Here is a 22,388-nt window from a genome sequence, read left to right on the forward strand (position 1 = left end):
AGTGGCTCACCCTGAGCTTGGACTTGAACCCAATCAAGCATCTCTGGAGAAACCTGAAAATGGCATTCCACTGATGGTCTCCATCCGACCTGACAGAGCTTGAGAGGATCTGCAGAGGAGAATGACGGAAGATCCCCAAATTCAGGTGTGTGAAGCTTGCCACTTCAGACCCAAGAAGACTCCAGGCTGAAATGGCTGCTTCAACTTGGTACTGAGGAAAGGGTCTGGAGACGTCTATCAGTGTGATAGTGCAGATTTTTATTTTCAGTGAATTTGCAGAGATTCTTAGGGTGTACTCCCACTAGGCCTGTTTGTTCCATAACGTGCCCAAGTGCGATTGTCCCCCACTCCCCTGCTGGCGGCACTCACACTGTGCTTAATACGTTCTGGGCCCAGTCATCTTCCAACAAGACACAAAGCAAAGACAACACAGGAGTGGCTTAGGGACAACTTTGTGACCCAGCCCATATGGGAGTGCTGCAAATATGGCTGTGTCACCAAAGTTCAAGCCTGGTGGGCTTACCTAGCATCTTAGTGGTGCTCCGCAGACTTAATCCAGGGTCGTGTCCACTACCTGCTTCAGAAAGCCTTAGAAGAAGGTCACACACTGAGAGGCCTGTACTGGGACCTCAGTGCTGCTCCTTATCCACCTTAAAGGTGAAGCTTTGTCAAGCCAACACATGAGGAAAGGCACTGGTTTCCTCTGAATGGCTCAGTCCAGGCATGGCCTTTTGCCTGGCATCTCGCTGCCATTCTCACCCTCCACATTCTGTGCCGCCTTTCAGCCATTTGCCGCCTCCTCGAGCCGCACTCCACTCTTTCCCAGAACGTAATAAAAGTTGGACGTCGAGAGCAGAAATGCAAAAGGAATAATCTCACCAGAATGCGAGGTGACCCTCAGACAGGTGCATGGCGAGAGACGCATATGGATTTTGGGCCCAGGCACGCCTTCGTCATGACCATGCGACTTCGTGTAAATCCAACACGGAGTGACACCATGGATGTCAAAGGGGTTTTACTTATTTTGTGGATTTTTAGGAGTCGTGTAGGGCAGGATGACACTCGACCCTTTTACGTTTTGCTGTTAATCGTGCTGCACATTCGAGTAGATGTCTATAGTGACAAATGATGTTAAGGGAGGAATTTGCAGCTTTTTTACCCAACTGAAAATCACATTCCTGTGTAAGGTCAGAATGAAAACTCCTTTTTAACTGAAATTATACTGAATGAAATGAGAATTACACTATCTGACTTGTCGCATCATTGACGTTACGTCTCTTTTCCACTCGATCACACTGTTCTGAAATGCTACTGACCTGTGCTCAGGCCCACTTCTTCCAGCCAGGCCAGGGCACGGCACGGTTGGGCCACCACAGAGCGATCACACTAGTCAAACATACCAGACATTGGGGGGTTACATACGGACAAACGTGCTCGGGCACTGAACGAATTGCCAGTGTGAGTACACCCTTAAAATCCTGTTTTCGCTTTGTTGTTATTGATGAGGGGAAAAAATGAACTGAAATGATTTTAGCACAGAACTGCAACATAAAAAATGTCATAAAAACAGAAGGGGTCTGAATACTTTGTGAACGCGCTATAAGCGTTAACAGCACATGCTGTGTTCATTCAGGTTAAACCCTTTGAGGGGACACGTTTTGGACGTTGCTCATATTTTTGGAAATTTGAAAGCCTCGTTTAGGCCAGTGTAGGCCAAAGCCAGCATGTAAAGTAGGAACTTAGAGATGCCTTGGAATGTTCCTCATCAGGGTGGGCTGGTGAGGATTCAGGCCTGCTTTGTGGTTTTTCGAGGTCTCACACCTCTTTAAGATTCTCAAGGGGGCCTTCCTAATTCTTCAATTGGAGATGATAGGACCACCCATGACTTGGCCAAACAGGGCAGGAGAGACATGGTAAGAGAGGTGACCAAGAAGCCCAATGGTTACTCTGGCTGAGCCCCAAGAATCCGTGTGGAGATGGAAGAAACCTCCAGAAGGACTTGGCTGGAGAGAAGCTTCTACTCAGTAAGTGACACATGAAAGCCCACATGGAGATTGTGAAAAGGCACCTAAAGGACTCACGGATTTTGAGAAACACGATTATCTGGTCTGATGAAACCAAGATGGAACTTTCTGGCCTAAAGTCTGGACCAGGAACCAGGAACAGCTCATCATGTGGGCAATCCAATTCTGACAGTGAAGCATGGAGGTGGCAGCTGAGAGGGACTGAGACACGTGGTCTTTCTAGTCGTGGTCAAGGGAAAGCTGAAAAGAGCCAAGTACAGAGATATCCTTAATGAAAACCTGCTTGAGACCACTCTGGACATCAGACTGGGCCGGGGGCTCATCTTCCGACAGGACACAAATCAAAGACAACACAGGAGTGGCTTAGGGACAACTTTGTGGCCCAGCCCATATGGGAGTGCTGCAAACATGGCTGTGTCACCAAAGTTCAGGCCTGGTGGGCTTACCTAGCATCTTAGTGGTGCCCCGCTGACTTAATTCAGGATCGTGTCCACTACCTGCTTCAGAAAGCCTTAGAAGAAGGTCACACACCGAGTGGCCTGTACTGGGACCTCAGTGCTGTTCCTTATCCACCTTGAAGATGAAACTTTGTCAAGCCGACACATGAGGAAGGACACTGGCTTCCTCTGCGTGGCTCAGTCCAGGCATGGCCTTTTGCCTGGTATCTCGCTGCCATTCTCACCCTCCACATTCTGTGCCGCCTTTCAGCCATTTGCCGTCAACTCGAGCCACACTCCACTCTTTCCCAGAATGGAATAAAAGTTGGACGCCGAGAGCAGAAATGCAAAAGGAATAATCTCACCAGAATGCGAGGTGACCCTCAGACAGGCGCATGGCGAGAGACGCATATGGATTTTGGGAAGAAGCTCTGACGCTGCTTTCTAGCACAGCTGTGAAAAGAATTTGAGCGAAACCAAGCAGCCTTTCTGTAGTAAAGCTGGCAAAGGAAACCATGAGGAGAAGGGAATTTAACACATTGGTGCAAGAGAGCCGCTTCATTGATGGGATCTGAGCAGAATGTCTAATGAGTGACAGACTCAAACTTGGCCGTGAAAAACACAAAGCCCTTTTCATCATCTCGCAAGCTGCAGATGGGCACCTCCAGACTTTGCCATTTACTTCGTGGTGCTCTCTCTCTCTCTCTCGCTCGCTCGCTCACTCACTCACCCTCTCTTTCTCTCTCTCTCTCACTCGCTCACTCACTCACGCTCGCTTTTTGTATGGACAGTGTTGGCGTGGGTGAAGGTAAATGTCCCCTGTGGGGGGGGTCTCTCCACTTTTTATGGACTTTCCTTTGCCCTCTGCATAGCTCCCTTGTTCCTCCATGTGTCCCGGTGACACTGAGTGGTCACACGAAATGACACAAAAAAATGAATTGACTTGTGATTAGGCAAACTAGGAGGAGGTGTGCGATTAGTACTTTTATTTTGTTTATTTAGTGCACCAAGTACAAGAATAGTAATCTATATCTACAGTTAGGTCCATAAATATTTGGACAGAGACAACTTTTTTCTCATTTTGGTTCTGTACATTACCACAATGAATTTTAAATGAAACAACTCAGATGCAGTTGAAGTGCAGACTTTCAGCTTTAATTCAGTGGGGTGAACAAAATGATTGCATAAAAATGTGAGGCAACTAAAGCAATTTGTGAACACAATCCCTTCATTTCAGGGGCACCGCCTCGACCCTCTGCACTAATAATTTTAAACACTTCAGTCAGGTCACCCTTTTCAGTGGGTTGTCCATCCATCCCTTCTGCTCTTTCTTTCCGGGTCAATGTCACCATATGAAAGAAATAAAGGAACGGAGAGAAGTTCCCCGTCTAGCTATTAATATTCATTAAAATGTAGCAATAGATTAAAATTACGTAAATAAGTAAGTGTAATATACAACTGACTAATATAATAACTGAGTTATTGTATAGTGGGAATATGAATGGTACAATGGGGTTGGCTGCAGTTCTTCTTGTACATCAGGGACTAAGAGAGCAGAGGTTGGCCATCCGGGTCTTAAGCCGCTGAAGCCCCCCCACCTCCCGATGCCACTGTCCATTTTAACCCCCACCTTGTGTTTATGTCAGTTTGCCCAGCTGTGTCTTTCCCGTGTTGTTAGACGCCATTTAGCTGCGGGTTGATAACATCACGTCTTCACAATCGTAACGTGCGGATTATATTGTTCAGTCAATTCAGTCTCATATCTGCTTACATATTTGCTTTACGCTTCCATTTTATTTCCAGAGAAGTGACTTTTTTTTTGTTGTTGTTGTTTTTTGTGCTCTTTATTAGTTCACTTACCTAAAGCAGCAGGAGGGGTGGCGCTGTTTTGTGAGCGGTTTATGCGCGCTTGTGCTCTGCCCGCCGTTTGACTGGCTTGCATTGGGCACCCGAACGACTGTTGGCCAAGTAGAAGAGGGAAATCTACAAAACATGCCGGTTCAAACCGCCGCTCTGAAGGTAAAACTGAAATAGTACAACTTCTCCCCGGTTTTTCCATTTCTCCATTTTTGCCAAAGCTCTAATGCTTTTCAGTAGAAATTTTTACATTTTGTTATGGCGCTATCTGTTCGAGATCAAATTGAAGAGTCTCGACAAATTACTTTCAGGAATACGTGAGCCACACAGAGGAAGCCAGTCAAATGTGCCAGGGTCCTACCTGACAAAGCTTCATCTGCGGTGCCACTACAGGCCTGTCGATACGTAGTGGACAAGACCCACAATTAAGTGTGCGGGACACCACTAAGGTGGTAGGTAAGCCCACCAGGCCTGAACTTTGGAGACACACAGCCATGTTTGCAGCACTCCCATACGGGCTGGGCCACTCAAGGACATATCCCTCTCCAGCACTTCTGAAATTTTTCCCCATTCTTCTTCTTCTTCTTCTTGGCAAAACTGCTCCATCTGAGTCAGGTGCCATGGTGATCGTGAGTTACCAGCCTCAAATTCTCCATTGGCCTGAGATCTGGGCTTCCACTCGGCCACTCCAGGACATTCACATTGTTGTTCGGAGTCCATTCTTGTGTGGCTTTATGTTTAGGGTCGTTGTCTTTCTGGAAAATATATGTTTTACGTTTACAATAATTTGCTTTTATCCAAAGTGACTTACAAAAGAGGTCATCGAGTAAACATCAGTCTGTGTTACGGGACTGTGGTGGACAGCCAGGACCATTACCCGCCCAGGATGCCACTTGTGGACCACCAGGGGTTTGTACCGCTCCCCAGAACTTTGACACAGACAGGCTGAGACACAAGTTCAACACAACAAACTTTTATTCTTCAGTGGAGAAGCGTTGTCTTCTGCTGCTGCTCCCCACTATATCAGCACAGTACAAAGCTCCAAATATATCATAGTCCTTGTCTCTCTCAGTTCTCCACTCCTCCTCCCGTAAACTTTGTCCTCCACCACCCGACTCTGGTTCTCTGATTGGTGGTGAGGCGGCTCCTTTTATAGCGCACCCAGAAGTGCTCCAGGTGCTTCTCGGCCTTCTTCAGGCTGCACTTCCAGGTGTGGTGGAAGAGGTTCCTCCAAGGACCCAGCTGCACCTGCAGCACCCACGGAGCCCAGCAGGGCTACTCCAAACTACAATTCCCAGCATGCTCTGCGAGGTTCCGTGGTGCTGTATCAACCCAGGGTGGGGGCTGCCCTCTAACGTCTCAGAGGAGATAGTGTCTTAAATACAGTCTCTCCCTCGGCATCCCGGCCATCCGTCACAGGACAAAGTTACAAAGTTGATTGTCACAAATGAAGCACTCAGAACAAATTCGCCAAACGAGAGAGTCTTCAAACGCTTCTTAAATATGTGGAGAGAGTCGGCCATTCGAAATGAGGTAGGCAGCTCATCCCACCAGATAGATGAGCAGACATTTTTGTGAGTCAGCTGGAGAGCTCCAAATGTCATTTGTTGACAGCTGGTGACCTTAACCCAACATTAGCCTTTTCTCCTCGTTTGTCTGGTGTCCATCAATACTCAGAATGAAGAGAGTCTGGATGAAGATTTGATGCCCATGCGGAGGTGTAAGAATAAATCTTCTCCTCGGGTGTCGTGCAGACTGCTTCAGGTTATCCTCATGGAGTTCCCTGTATTTTGCTGCCCTTAATTTACACTCCACCCTTAAAAATCTTCCAGGCCCTGCTACAGATGATTCACAGTGGAGATGATGTGCACCATGACACGGCATTTAGTCTGATGGCCAAAAGCTCATCAGGCCATAGAGCCTTCTTCCAGCTGACTTCAGAGTCTCCCATTTTTTTGATAACGGTGTTTAGTCTGAGGGCCTACAAACTCAATTTTAATCTCATTCAACTTACAGAACCACCTTCGAGCTGACTTCAGGGTCTCCCATGTACCTTCTGCTGATACGTCGTGATGCTTCTGCCGCCATCATGGTTCACGGCGGAGATAGTGTGGTTTTGATAATGGTGGTTAGTCTGAGGGCCTACAAGTTCAACTTTAATCTCATCCAACCCACCCAACTGACTTCAGCATCCCCCGTGGGCCTTCCGCCCATGTGTTGTGTGCAATTCTTCTTCTTCTTCATCTTTGCCACACTCCCTTGAGGCTGTGACTAGTGAAGCACCTGGGCACAGTTTTCCAATCTCAGAGCTTTAGAGGTCTCTTGGTGGTCTCCTTCACTCATTGTCTTCAGTATTTCTGGATGGCCTGCTCTGGGCCAAATTACACCTGTGCCATACCCATTCCATTTCTTCATTTCAGTCACTTTGATATTTTCTTGCCTTCATCCCTTGACTTGTGCCATCCATGGTTGGCACTGGTTTGTCTTCATTGCATAGGTTAGTCCACCATAATGATTCTCCACAGGTTGGACAGTCCAGACAAAGATGGTCTGCATTTAACTAAACATGTGACTTTTGTGATGAAAAAATCGGGCAGCAGACTGAAAAGAAGTTTGGGGATGGCCACCCGGTATACTGAAATATCAGCAAATGGAAAGAAAAACGTCTTTACAGGAGAGGAGCTCACCACTGAACTGACTAACCGATTGAGACTGCTCTATAAATACGGTGGGTAGGAAGAAGAGGTGGAGTCAGGACAGCCGGAACAGGGACTGATGTGGCAGGAAGGAGAATTCTGGGTAGTGGAAATAATGTCGTCAGGGTTGGCCGGAAGTGACGTCAACCGTGGGTGGGTCAATGGTGATGTCATTAAGAGTCAGGGTCTTCAGCTGGGCTGCAGAGGAATTAGAGGAGAGTGGATCAGGTGAGAGCGCCAAACAACACAATTTGAGCCTGTAAACCAGGGGTCCTCAATCCCAGTCCTGGAGGGAGTGGCTGCAGGTTTTTGTTCTAACCTGGTTCCTTAATTAGAAAACAGTTGTTGCCAATAATGTAATTTCATGGCCTGTCGGTGCTTTAACTCTGCAATGTCAGGCCATTCTCATCTCCTGGATTTTCTTCCCCTTTCTAAGGATATCATCGAAATGATTTGAAGGCAAAAATGGACGAGTAATTCTCAGTCCTTCACTTTTTTCTCTTCACTTTCCTTCCAAGTATTTAATTAAACCCAATAGTACACTATAAATGCACACGGGTGTAAATGGTAACAAGCTAAATGGAGAAATGCAGGTCTCTTTTGTCATTTGCATGTTATTGCTAATTAGGAGCGATTAAGACTAAAATGAGCAATAAGAGTTCAAAATCTTAACAAGATCACTAAAGTGAAGCAGAAGTGTCACTTGAGCACTCAGGGCTTCTTATTAAGCAATCGGGTGGGAGCAAAAACCTGCAGCCACTGCGGCCCTCCAGAAGTGTGATTGAGGACCCCTGCTGTAAACTGTCCCCCATGCACACGTGTGTGACACTTCTAACATCAGTCAGCCTTACCAGTGATGATTTTTGGGGTGTCACGTTAAAGCAGTGGTCTCAAACTCCAGTTCTGGTGGGCCGCAGTGGCTGCAGGTTTTCATTCTAACCATTTTTCTTAATTAGTGACTGGTTTTTGCTGCTAATTAACTCCTTTTCTTTTTTATTTTATTTGACTTGTTTTTTAAAGATTTGTTCCCCTTATTGTTTCTCTGAATTGCTTCATTTCTTTCCTTAAATGGCACCCAAAAAGAAATGAAACGTGACGTGAGTGAGCCAACAGGAAGACCAATTAAGTCAGGGCCTCAAACTCCAACTGGTTGCTTAATTAGGTGCCACGTCTTGTCGTTAATTAAACTCGTTCTTTAATTCCATGGCGTGTTGTTGCTCTCGTGGTGCATTAGCAGACATTTCTGAAATTGTTGATTTTCTCTTTTCTAAGAGCACTGGGGACCTGAGCAGATCAATATTCCCCAGACCTTCATCTTTCTTTATTTTCAGGTATTATAGGATGGACGCAGTTTGCTGGTCCTGTTTTGGCTCATTTTGTATCTCATGATTGTTTGGCAGCTTATTAAGGACAAAGAAACAATTGATGGGTCCGAGCCTTGAAGAGCAAGTCAATTAAAATGAAATCAAAAGAAGTTAATTAGCAGCAAAAACAGGTCACTAATTAAGAAAAGGGTTAGAATGAAAACCTGCAGCCACTGCAGCCCTCCACGACCGGAGTTGGGGACCCCTGCTTTAATGTGACACCCCAAAATCATCACTGGTAGGGCCGACTGATGTTAGAAGTGTCATACACGTGCGCATGGGGGACGGTTTAAGGGTGTGAATACTTAATGCCATCAATTATTCCGTGTTGTTTTTACGTGTGATGTAGACCCCTTTGCAGAGCTCTGTTTTCACTTTGACGTTAACAGATCTCATTCTGTTGATCCGTCTCAAAACAAAAGTGCAATTAAATCCAGTAGGACTCAAAAGTTGTGTGTCAAAGAAATGTGAAAACGTCCAGGGGGATTCATATTTTTTAATGGGCCCTCATCTCTAATTAGAGTCCTAGCTGAAGGACCCCCTATTTTGAACACCACACGTCCAAAAGCGATAAGAGCCACAAATGTGTAAATAACACTCGAGGCTCTTTCCGTGAATGAATCCGATGTACCAAATTGTGTGTGGAGTTCCTATGGAATACCGAGTCTCTGCAACAAGAATTCCTTTGCCGTCTCCCATAAACCCCCCGTTGTTAAACTCTCACAGCTCCAGCCCAGCATTTCCAGAGGTTTGGGCCAGCGGCAGAAAGCAGAGTCAGCTGGAGAGGAGCTCCAAACGCCATTTGTTTACAGCTGATGACCTTACCAAATATTAGCCTTTTCTCCTTGTTTGTCTGGCGTGTGCCAACGCTTGGAATTTGCCTGGAAGCATTCAGCAACAAGCTGAGGTTATATAGTAGGCGCCCGAGAGTATATTTTGTTACTGATGAATCAATATGGTGAGTTGTAATGCACAAACTGGTGAGTTGTAAGCAAACTGTAAACGCTCCTGTTGTGTCAGCGCTGGCCGTGCCCAGGCGGCTACTGCAGAAGCTGGGAAGCTTTATCTGAGTTTACAAAACGCATCCCGGATAAATGTGCCAAACCAGCAGGTAAGGGAAGAGCCGAATGGAGAGCGGGACGAATGTATCCCTGTCAGTTTTACCAAGGCTGGCCTTTTTCATTTCGTAGGAATTGGCACAGCCTTGAGGTGTTGGCCGTCTCTCCTAAAAATGTGTGTAAGTTTTGCTTGTGTTCAGATACCCACTGTATCTTCATAGCTGCCTGAATGAAATGCTCTCTTAAGCCTGAGTGTATTAAAAGGTCATTCAGTTAACGGGATCCTGGTTGGCAACCCGCTCGTCCAGTCCCACCCTCTGGAAAATGACCCTCTATCTGCCGCAGTCAGGTGTTATGTGGGCATCCTCTTGGCCTGGTCCTCAACAATGAAAGTCCTGTGAGCTGGATTACCCTCGGGTAATCACGCCACATGGCAGTAGTGCCATAACTGACGCTCCCTCACAATGCAGGTCATGTGCCTCATTCTGGACCCTGTCATCCGACACAAACTCATACCGAAGAGACACAGGAGTCCAGTCTTCGTCTCAGCTCACTGGATAGCGTCCATATCTCGCAACCAACAACAACATTTATTTCTAGAGCACATTTTCATACAAATGACGTCGCTCAAAGTGCTTTAGAAGATGAAAAAAGAAAACTTATAAAAATTAGGCAATACTAATTAACAAAGAATAAAGTACGGTCTAATGGCCAGGGAGGACAGAAAAAACAAAACTCCAGAGGGATGGAGAAAAAAAAAAAACCAAAATCGCCAGGGGTTCTGAGGCCACGAGACCACCCAGCCCCCCACTGGGCATTCTTCCTAACATCAATGACCTCAATCAGTCCTCATGGCTTTCAGGCTTCACGTGGAAGAATTCGATGATGACAGTCATGTGGACCTCTGGCCTTCAGTCTATCAATGTAGGGACATCACGGTGCTTTGATTAAAAGAAAAAGAACAGAAGAGAAAGTAGGGGTTAGTATGGATTTTGGAGCCACCTTAAATAATAATGATAATTCAATGTATGTACAGAATATCAGGGTTACACTAAAATGAAGCTCTGAGAAAGCCATGTTAAAGTAATGAGTTCTTAGCAGTGTTTTAAAGTGCTCCACTATATCAGCCTGGTGAATTTCTATCGGTAAACTCGTATTCCAGATTTGAGGTGCACAACCGCAGAAGGCCGCCTCACCACTTCTTTTAAGTTTAGCTCTTGGGATTCTACGCAGACCCTCATTTGAAGATCTAAGGTTATGATTTGGAGTGTAAGGTGAGAGGCATTCTGAGATATCGGATGGAGCAAGATTATTTAAGGCTTTGTAAACCATCAGCAGGATTTTAAAGTCAATACTAAATGTCACGGGTAACCAGTGTAATGACGCTAAGACTGGGGTGATGTGCTCAGATTTTCTTTTCCGAGTTAAGATTCTGGCAGCTCCGTTCTGCACTCGTTGTAATCGATTGATGTCTTTTTTTGGGTGGTCCTGAGAGGAGTGCGTTACAGTAATCTAGCCAACTGAAAACAAAAGCGTGAACTAATTTCTCAGCATCTTTCAGTGTTATAAGAGGTCTAACTTTTGCTATATTTCTTAAGTGGAAAAATGCTGTCCTGGTAATCTGATTAACATGTGATTTACAATTCAGGTCTGAGTCAATAGTTACCCCTAAATTCTGTACCGCCTAATGGATCAAGTTTATTTCTAGTACCCTCATTATACCCATTTTTGCCAATCACTAAGATTTCCGATTTCTCCTTTTTCAGTTTGAGAAAATTACTACTCGTCCATTCAGAAACACAAATAAGACATTGTGTCAGTGAATCAAGTGAGTCGGGGTCATCAGGCGCTATTGATAAATACAGCTGTGTGTCGCCAGCATAGCTGTGGTAGCTCACGTTATGCCTTGAGATAATCTGACCTCATGGAATCATGGAGATCCATATAGCAAAACAGGAAGTAGTAGAACTGTAAAGGATCGTTCCTGGGTATGACGTGAAACTGCCAGTGGTCCTCCAACTTGCAGGGAAATCATGGGGGTTGGTGGCAGGATTGGCACTCCAGCTAACCGTCAAATAAACTTCACGCAGCTCTAAGGTGACAGACAGGACTCCTTACTGCTCGCTGCGTGTGTAGCTCTATGGGCGGCTGATCGAATTATAAAAGGGTTTGGGTGGAAAGCCCTCGGGAGCCCCACCCCCTGAAGAGTCAAAACTGTTTGGAGAGCCAGTGGGGTCAGGCCTGTTGGCGGTCAGAACTGCTGTGGTGCTGAGGTGTCACCGGGTCACAATTTAAGGCGGCCCATCCGGGTAGGCGCCTGGAACGTCTTGTCTATAAGAAAAGTGACATCTTACAAATACAGGTACCCCACAGATAGTGCAGAACCTTGGCAAATTGGGGCACAAATAATTTGGGTTCTACTGTAATGAAGAATTTATTATTTTAGTATAAGTGGTTAAACACCTCAACAGTAAATAACTTAATACTGCTGTCCACTTGGGGCATACAAAACAACCCCAAGATACGGGCCTCCTTATAACGCTGAGGATAAATTCAAACTGGTAGAGGAGTCTGAGCCTTGAGCTACATCCACGCTTGCACTTTTTTCACAAATTAGACTCCATTTTTGTGTTTTATCCACACTGCCCTGGTGTTTTTAACCCCCGAAACAGTCACCATGGCAGGTGCTCTCCAGAGCCATATATCTCTATAACTGCAGTAAAGATGGCTGAAAATGGAAAATTTAGTAAAAGCAGACTCTAATCGCATGCTAAATGATTTGCACTTCTTCCGTGACCCTTCTCTGATTGGCTCTTACTCGGTACGTTATCTCAGCCACTTTGCTCGCCTTATATTTGTGAGTTACTCTCAATAACAGTTACACTTCATCGACAGTCCAAACAAAACATTTTTTTTTATTACCGTAGCCATTCTCCGTGTGTAAATACAAACTGCAAATGAATGTCTAGTGTGAAGGACCAATCCTCTGCCGATGCATACACACCCACTGTAGGCGAACAGCCATGTCTTGTGTTTCTGGTCATTTTAGTGTGAGCTGAGAAAGGCTCGCCTTCGTGATGTCTCATGTTGTTTTAAAGAAACCCATCTTCTGTTTGTGGGGTCCAAAACACCCACCTTCATCGTCACTGCATTACATCTACTGTACATACGAACAAGCAGTCATTGGTGATCAGCGACACGGAGCCCACCACTGAGAATAAAGACATAATAATAATAATATAATAACATAAGGCTACCGCAGGAGAGTCTCAGGAAAACACTGCGGGGGCTCCTTTAGACCAACAAACAGTGTGCCGGTATAGCCAATCACTGGGACTGGCACTGCCAAGTCAGGAGTCTTCTTTCTTTTTAATTTTCTTCCTTTTTAGTCACTCAGGTGTGTGTTCAGACTATAGTGTGTGTGCGTGTGTGTATTTCCCTCTGGGGACAAATAAAGTTATCAACTGTTAGAAAAGTGTTGTAGGTGGCTTTGAACTTCATCAAGCGGGTTAAGAGAAGTCCAAGAGTGTGTAACATTGTCATGAAGGCAAAGCGGGGGCCGCTTTGAAGGGTCTAAAATAGAAAAGAGTTTGGATCTGTTTGGTCACTACATAGAAAATAGGAAAACAATTTGATGAGTGGTGATGTCTGTCTGTCTATCTATCTATCATATAGTGCCTGTCACATCTATCTATCTATCTATCTATCTATCTATCTATCTATCATATAGTGCCTTTCATATCTATCTATCTATCTATCTATCTATCTATCTATCTATCTATCTATCTATCTATCTATCATATAGTGCCTGTCATATCTATCTATCTATCTATCTATCTATCTATCTATCTATCTATCTATCATATAGTGCCTTTCATATCTATCTATCTATCTATCTATCTATCTATCTATCTATCTATCTATCTATCTATCTATCTATCATATAGTGCCTGTCACATCTATCTATCTATCTATCTATCTATCTATCTATCTATCTATCTATCTATCTATCTATCTATCTATCTATCTATCATATAGTGCCTTTCATATCTATCTATCTATCTATCTATCTATCTATCTATCTATCTATCTATCTATCTATCTATCTATCTATCTATCATATAGTGCCTTTCATATCTATCTATCTATCTATCTATCTATCTATCTATCTATCTATCTATCTATCTATCATATAGTGCCTGTCATATCTATCTATCTATCTATCTATCTATCTATCTATCTATCTATCTATCTATCTATCTATCTATCTATCTATCTATCTATCTATCTATCTATCATATACTGCCATTCCTACCTAACTATCTGTCTATTCATCCATCCATCAATCCAGCAGCCATATTAAATATGCTTTAGAACAGATGATCTTCTTGAAGCTAAGCATGTTTAGACCCAGCCAGTTCTTGGATGGGAGACTTGCGGCTGGAAGAAGTTTTGGCGAGGCCAGCAGGGGGCACTAACCCTGTGGGCTGTGTGTGGATCCCAGTGCAGTGACAGAGGACCCTGTGTTGTAAAAATTGTGCCATCCTTTGGATGAGACACAAAACTGAGCTCCTGACTCTCTGTAGTTATAAAAGATCCCTGGGCATCTTTCCTAAAGAGTAATGTCTATCTTGATGTCCTGGTTTAAATTGCCCACCATGGCCTACTCATTCTGGACCCCTAATCATCCCCTGTCTCTAATCTCTCTCTTACCACTTCATCACCTAATAGTTCATGTGAGGTCAGTGTACTGGCACAACAATGGCTGTCGTCACATCATCCAGGTGAGTGTACACATTGGTGGTGGCTGAAGTGACTCCTCACTCAGTGAAGCACTTTAAGTAGTGAGAAAAGCACCATATAAATGTAAAGAATACGTATTATTATCTATCCAACTATCTATTATATAGTCCACTATCTATCTATCTATCTATCTATCTATCTATCTATCTATCTATCTATCTATCTATCTATCTATCTATCTATCTATCTATCTATCTATCTATCTATGTCTCTCCCTCCTTTGTTAATCTACTTATAGATGATTCATATTTGTCCCTTATTAGCATACCTAAGATTATTATCATCCTCGTTCTTTATATTTGTGCCTCTTCTTCTTGCTGCTGTAGCCCTGCCATTTCCTGCAGGATTCTCTATCAGTCTGTCTCCTCACTTACTGCTAACAGCCTTAGGGGTCATCATGAGTGGAGAGTGGAGTGTGTGTGTGTGTGTGTGTGTGTGTGTGTGTGTGTGTGTGTGTGTGTGTGTGTGTCGTATCCTATGCTCCCCTGGTTGTTGTTAGGACATTAGGTTCTCTCGATTTGTAAGCCGTCTGGCATTTGACCTCCCCGCTCGCTGTCCCACTCATGTCTGCACTGGGAGACACTTTGTGATTATTTGCTGACGAATGTGCGGTGCGTTACTCAATTTTTGTGCGTCTTCTGTGTCTGTTGTTTTACTCAGGCATGGACTGACAGATGACGTGTTACTCGAATTTGTACGCCTTTCATGTCCTCATTATCTGCCATTCTTCTTAGGATCACTTAGAATTGAAGGAAGGCCAAAGCAGAGTAAGAGGATATGTGTAAACATCATGGACGTTACTGCTGCTTCCCATCTCGTCTGTCTCTGTGTCTCACTGTGTCTGTCACTTTCTCCCATGGGGTTCTTCTGATTGTCCCCAGCCCCTAACCCCCCGACACGACCCAGGTGACCCTGCACAATGCCTGGCCTTTGCATAGAAGTGAGCCTGAGCCAGCGTTTCAATGGCAGACGGCTCGTTCTTGGTGGATGGTGACGGGCCGGGTGTCCAGCGGTGTCCCTTTTCTCACTTTTTCCTCTTTTGGTTCTTTGCAGGTTAGAGCGGCTGGTGGATGTGCTGAGGAAGAAGGTTGGAGCGGGTGCCGTCAGGACAGTGATCTGATTGAAAGGTTGAGTCTGGAGAAGTGGTCACATCTGGTGACCAGGCTGCTGCGTTTAGCGCTGTGTAAACACTGAAGCCTTAACTCAGCAAACAGTTGTTAGAAGTGGTACACTGGGACGACATTCCAGGCCGAGATCAAACTGAATCATAAATGTTTAACCACTCTGCTGCTGACTTGGGATATTTAACCTGCACCCACCCCCCTAGCGCCCCCATACAGCCCACCCTTGTCTGTAACGTCTGAGGAACTGGCGACTTTCTGTTTGCCTTAAGCCTGCATTTGAAATCCTGACTGGGTTTTGGCTGCTGCCCCCGGAGCTGCTTTGCATAATCACTAAAGAAAATGGAAATGTGGAAAGGCGGCGAGGGAGTGTGTGTGTGTGTGAGTGTGAGTGCGTGTGAGTGTGTGCCGTCCCGCCCGCTGAGCGGCTGCCCACATCCTCCACGTTTTCTCTCCCTCACCCGTGTTGTCTTTTCCCGAGTTGACGATGGACGTCTGGCTTGGGTAGAACTTGTGGTGTTCGGGACGCCAAAGCCCAAGCTGAAATGTTTCATTCGTTTCACTTGCTTACCTTTTTATTGTCCTATCTGCTGGATCAATGTGCCCCCCTCAATCAAATAAGGAATCCCATGTTGTCAGGTCCCCATGGTGATTAGGGATGGCACTGGGCACGGCAGGACAGATGACAACTTCCTTGTGGCACCGTGTTGAGGTGGATGGAGGCGATTGACTGCTGTTCTCGCCCCTTAGATTCACCAGTGTGACACACTTGGGTGGGTTCTCTTTCGTCAATGCTGCAATCTTATGGAGGGGCGTCAAGCACATCGGCGAATCTTTGGTGCACGTTTTCATACACTAAAACACCCGCGTCATCTTCATTTTCTGTTGCCAAGTGTGTTTGCGATGACGTGGTGACGTTTCACTGGACCCCCCGACTTCATTTTGGCTGGGGTCCCCGCTACTCCCTCGTTCTTCTGGGACAAGCCTTCTACCTCAAGCCTGTCAGATTGATCGGCTTCTCTTAATTGTCACAACGCGAATAAGAATTGAATTGTGCCCTGTAATAATTGGCAGGGGCTGTGTGGGTGAAAACAGCAGCTGACCAACCCGCGATCTGCACCAGGATTAGGTGGTTCAGGAAAACCAAGGCGTGGATATGAAGACGGACACTTCCTAAAAATGGTGAGCCGCCGGCTCCAATTAGTTCGTTAATTAAACTCTTTTCCAACAAATGGCGGGCCTGAGCATCGAGCACAGCAAACTCACGCAGCGTCCGTTATCATCCAGCAGTGCACCAGTAGAAGGCTGTGTGTGCAGTGAAAGTGAGTCGGAGGATCAAATAACACTCACACACTCACATGCACGTACGCACACACATACACGCACACACACACAGACGTACACACACACTCATGTACACACATACACAAACACACACATACACGTACACACACACACACAGACGTACGCACAACTTTGTGATGTTATTTTTTATAGTTTGACCCCCTGAGACACTGACACTTGGGTTTTTTTTGTCTAATTACATGAACTTTAACCTCAGCACAGCGCTCAAGTCCTTCCAGGCGTTTGTCACCATCATTCATCTTGCATTGGGTGGCTCGATGACAATCCCTTTCTGAAGACCCATCTTGTGAATGGAGCCTCATCACATACAGGATGGCTAACTGGGGCTCTGGCCGGACTGAGATGACTTTAAAATGCTAGCAGGGCAGGTGGAGGCCATTAGAGATGGAGACCTCTGGCCACCTCAATCCTGTGACCGCGCTGGCCTCGAGAGCACGTCGTCATGTGACTTTACATAACAGGTGATGGCACCGTTCAGACCGTTGTGTAATGTAGGGCTTTTCGTTTGTATTATTGTTTCTGTTTAAAAGGACACCTTTAGTTCTGGGGAGTCTGAGTAGGACTTTATTAGATTTATTTGTGTATTCGTAGCATCTGTCATTCTGCTGATTTTAAATGTTTGCTTTTCTGTTTCTATTTATTAATAAATTGTTCATATCTGTTGTTCTACCTAAAATGTCACAAATTATATAACATATGTAGATGCCACATGGGCTGGACGAGCATCCCGGCTAGAAGAGGGTTAGGGTTGGTTCCTTACGGGCAGATAGGCATCCCAGCCGGGGATCAGAAGGGATGGACGGACAGCCCACTGGAAAGGAATAACGTCGCTGGGGGCTTTTTTTTACTCCCCCACCACGCTAGATGGCAGCAGCGCCACCCAGTGACCCCAGTAGGGCTTCCCACTGGGCGCTGATATCCGGGGCTGCTTGAAGACCCTTCAGTGTCAAATGTGAAAAAAGATTCCTGCAAAGTGGTTTAAAATCATTCTAACTATACCATCCCGTGCTATGCCAGTTTCAGAACCAGCGGAATCCTGAGCAGGGGCTTAGGTGGGGCTGAAGCATGGGGCACAAGGCGGGATCACCCCCTGAATAGGGCGCCAGCTAATGAAGTGTCGACAATCCACTTAACTGGCACAGACTGTCTGGTCGCCGACGTATTCAAGTCAATACTTTAGTAGGTGGCACCCACCATGGCCTTGACTGTGTGCCCACATCTCGCTCGAGCAGCTCTGCCATTGTGTCCCCATTGCTCCAGCCCTGTCAGGTGTCATGGCTTATTGTGAACCTTTTTTTTCCACAAATTGCCAACTGGATTGAGATCTTCAGTCTGACCCCCAAAATGGCAGGACACTCGCGTTGTTGTTGTTCTTCTGAAGCCATTCCTGAGTCGCTTTGGCCTCAAGTTTGATGTTGTGGTCTTGCTGGAGAACATCTTCTCCCTGAGACGCACGTTTCTTGCAGACTGGCCTCAGCTTTTCCTCCAGGATTGCTTTGTATTTTGCTGCATTCCTTTTTCCCCCTCACAAAGTCTTTCCTGGTTCCTGATGCAGAGAAGCACCCACACAACATGCTGCTTCTGCCACCGCCGCCATGTTTCGTGTGATTCTGATAACGTGCAGCGTGACGTGGCGTTTAGGCTCAGGACCGAAGAGCTCGATTTTGATCTCGTCAGACCACAGCACCTTCATCCCCGGCTGACTTTTTAGAGTCTCCCAAGTGCCATCTTCCAAAATGTCACGATGCTTCTGCCACCACCGAGCTTCACAGTGCTGGGGATGGTGTGGTTTTGATGAAGTGCGGCATAATGTGGCATTTGGTCTGATTGGCAAAAGCTCTCATCAGACCACAGAACCTTCTTCCAGCTGATGTCCGCGACCCCAATTGGGCCTTCTGCTGAGCTGCCCTGTGTGTTTTTATCTCTTTGTCTCTCTCTAATAAAGCTGCGGCATCTGAAGCACTTGGGTTTAGTTGTTGTCTGCGCAGTCTGAGCCACTGTAGCTTGTAACTCCTTCAGCGTTCACATGGCGGCCTCCCTCACTCATCTTGCTCAATTTTTGTAGACTGACAGCGGTGCCATACTCTTTCTGTTCCTTAATGTAAAGTATCTATCTATCTATCTATCTATCTATCTATCTATCTATCTATCTATCTATCTAATGGCTGATTTAACTGAATTTTCAGTGAGTTTGATGTTTTCTCGTCTCCATCCACGGTGCTTTTCATGGAGTTGCTTGGCGTGTTCTTTAGTCTTCACTGTGTGGGTTAAGATTAGGGGAAAGAACACCCGAAGGTGTGTACTTTATACTTTTATACTTTATTCATTAGAAATTAACTTTATTTATTATTCATATTATCATATATAAGACGTTTTATTCTGCTGGCACTGCCAGGCAGGTGGCACAAGGGCATTTAGAAGGGTGGAGACTGCATTGAGAAATGAATGACCTGATCAGTTTTGTGAAGTTTTGCTCCATTTTCTAACTTTAGCTCGACCCCCCCCCCCCCCTCGTATATTTTATCTAGTTTTTAATGTAATTGTTAAGTTTGGTCAACAGGGGGCAGTCAACTTGAACCCCTGGCTACATACCCTGAATTGGGATTGTAATCGCACAGATTTTTAGACCCCATTTTTAATGAAGCTTCTTACACCTCGCCTGAAGAAGTGGCGCCTGAGTTGCCTTGAAAGCTGGCATACTGTAAACTTTCTAGTTAGCTGATCAAAGTGGTCATTTTTCTTGAATTCTCACTGCAATGAATAATAAATAAAGTTTATGATAATATGAATAATAAATAAATGAATAATAGTTTATTTCTAATGGCAAAAATAAAGTATTTTTCTAACTTTTGCTTGACTCCCCTTCGTAACGTTCAAACCGACATTAGACCTTAAAATTTTTTTTTGAATACTAAGAATAAATTATAGAGTTAACAAAATGATTTTTAAATAAGGCACTTTAAAAGTTTAAAATAAAAAACGGTAAGCATGAAGGTTCAAATTAGGGCCTTGAAGTGACATTTTTAACACTAGGGCCCTGTAAATGATTTTTTAAGATTAGGGCTCTCCTTTAGAGACTTTAAGACTAGGATTTTGGAATTTTAGGTCATTAAAAAAAAAAAGGGAAAAGGTTAAGGTTGTGATGGGGGGGGGGGGGGGGGTTTAACATCAGGGCCCCGTAAATTAATTTTGAACTCCCCACAGCCTGCACTGGCCACACTCAGGTGCCACTTGAATCCTCAGACCGGTGAGGGGTTTGGGGATCTCCTATTAAAGGTGATGAATACGTCTGTGAGCGATTCATGATGTGCTTTTTATATATGTAATTAATCGAGATGTTTCCAAGTCCCTGTGGGTCAGTGTCAGAAAAGTCCAATTAAATCCATTGGGATTTCATATGTAACAAAAACAATTAAAAACATGAAAACTGATGACATTTTAGAAGGCCGTTACACACAGGAGTATCAGCCACGGTGGGATATGCTGCACTGAACAAAATCTGAGTGGTGGTCAGTCGTGTTGCAGATGACGTTCAATGGAGGGTTTTACAGATGAGAGCCAAACGTGTGGGGTCCCCTTGCATCTCATTGAAGAAAAAGTGAGGACGTGACAAGCGGTTTGTCACCGGTGCCAATGACATGCCATCAAGTAAAGCAAAGCAAGTGTGACAAGAGATCAAGTGTGGCTTATCCTACAGCTGTGGGCAAGAGTTGTGAGAATGACACAAATATGAATTTTCACAAAGTTTGCTGCCTCTGTTTTTAGGATGGCCGTTTGCATCGACTCCAGAATGTTCTGACGAGCCATCAGATGAATTGCTAACTCCCTCTTTGCCATGAAAATGAACTTCATCCCAAAAAACCACTGCATGTCAGCCCTGCCACCAAAGCACCTGCTGACATCATCTCAGTGATGGTGAGAGTGTCGACAAGGATGAGGGTGGAGGTCACTCTGTCACGCTGATGGAGTTACAATGGAGAGGTGAAGAAGGTGTCACGGCGCCCAAGAAAGTCCATGAAGCGCCAGGTCTGTCACCCAAAGGTGATTCAGCTGCAGGCACCACCAGGGCAGAGCTTACTCAGGAATGAAGATCTAAAAACACTGAAGCAGCAAACTTTGTAAAAACCAACATTTGCATCATTCTCAAAACATTTAGGCCACGACTGTACAGAGATCTTCTGAAATGGCCTGGACACATTGGTCGGGACCTCTTAGAAGAGACCTTCAATCATAGGAATCGAGCGATTTATCAAACTGGCTGTTTTCTTGAATTTGTGTCACACGCGTCTACAAATGTCCTATTTAAATGGAGAAAAGTCGTCCCTCTGCCGTTTGGTGTCATTGTGTGACCCACCCTGAAGGTGGAGCAGAGAAAGTAAAGGAGAGAGCTGAGGAGATCGGAAAGAAAACGACAAGACCAGCATATCAAAGGCTAGAAGACCATCAATGAAGTAGCCTGATGTTCCTGTGTCAAATTATTACTTATAAAGAAGTTTACGGTCCAGGACACTGTAGCCAACCCCACCCTGATGGGACGCAAAATCAACCGAAATGTTCAAGCAAATTATGGAAAAAAAAAACCCAACCTAAATCCGTGAAGCGAACAGGCAGACAGATGTTGGATTTTATATATAAACGGCTCAATAAAATGAAAGGACCACTTTGAGAACACATCAGACCTCAATGCTGGCCATCTCTACTGCTATGGACTGATGTGGTGATGTGTGAGGAACGAAAGGATGGAAATGAAAAGGATCAACCGACAGAGGGAGACCCCGAAAATCAAAGGGAACAAAATGATGTAGCAGGCAGGCAGGCAAGTCCATTTGGCCGAAATTTCCTTACAGCGACTCCAAATGGTACTCAGTACTTTGTATGCCCCCCCGCCCTAATGAGATGACAGATGGTGTCCTGGGGGATCTCCTCCCAGATCTGGACCAGGGCATCACTAAGCTCCTGGACAGTCTGAGGCGTCGAATGGACCCAAACATAATGTCCCACCCACCCAGAGGTGGTCTATTGGATTGAGGTCAGGCAAGTGAGTGTGTGGGGGGGCAGTCAATGATATCGAGTCCTTCATCCTCTCACCACAAGAGGCCAGGCATTGTCAGGCACCAGGAGGAACCAGCATAGGGTCTGACAATGGGTCCAAGGATTTCATCCTGGTACCTAATAGCGGTCAAGGTGCCCACTGTTGTCTAGCCTGTAGAGGTCTGTGCATCCCTCCATGGATATGCCTCCCTCCCCAGACCACCAAACCGGTCATGCTGAACGATGTCACAGGCAGCAGAACGTTCTCCACAGCTTCTCCAGATCCTTTCACGTCGGTCACATGTGCTCAGGGTGAACCTTCTCTCATCTGTGAAAAGCACAGGGCGCCAATTCTGGTATTCTATGGCAAATGCCAATCTAACTCCACGGTGCCCACTAGAGGACATCGGGCCCTCAGGCCACCCTCGTGAAGTCTGTTTCTGATTGTTTGCTCATTGTAGGCTCTGCCAGTGCTCATCCTGCTCTTTCTTGGCCAAAGGAACAGATACTGGTGGGTCCTGCTGGTGGGTTAAGGACTTTCTACGAGGGGCCCTGGCCAGGCCCTGGTGTCATTAAGGTCTTGGGGGGGTGGGGGGTGACACTGCAGCAAATTGTCTTTTTGCAATGGCTTT

At 45.4% G+C, this 22,388-nt stretch overlaps 1 protein-coding gene across 2 annotated transcripts in view; it reads left to right on the forward strand.

Moving 5' to 3' along the window:
- mipol1 (mirror-image polydactyly 1) overlaps positions 1-17,388 on the forward strand; it is a 295,842-nt gene extending 278,454 nt beyond the window's left edge. For both annotated transcript variants that reach the window (XM_028821473.2, XM_051920033.1), the window contains one exon: positions 15,293-17,388. In XM_028821473.2, coding sequence (XP_028677306.1) covers positions 15,293-15,359 — 67 coding nt within the window. In that variant the 3' untranslated portion in view covers positions 15,360-17,388. The remainder of the gene's footprint in view (positions 1-15,292) is intronic.
- The last annotated feature ends 5,000 nt before the right edge of the window (positions 17,389-22,388 follow it).

Source organism: Erpetoichthys calabaricus, chromosome 16 (assembly GCF_900747795.2).
Source record: "Erpetoichthys calabaricus chromosome 16, fErpCal1.3, whole genome shotgun sequence".
In the NCBI taxonomy this organism is placed as follows: domain Eukaryota; kingdom Metazoa; phylum Chordata; class Cladistia; order Polypteriformes; family Polypteridae; genus Erpetoichthys; species Erpetoichthys calabaricus.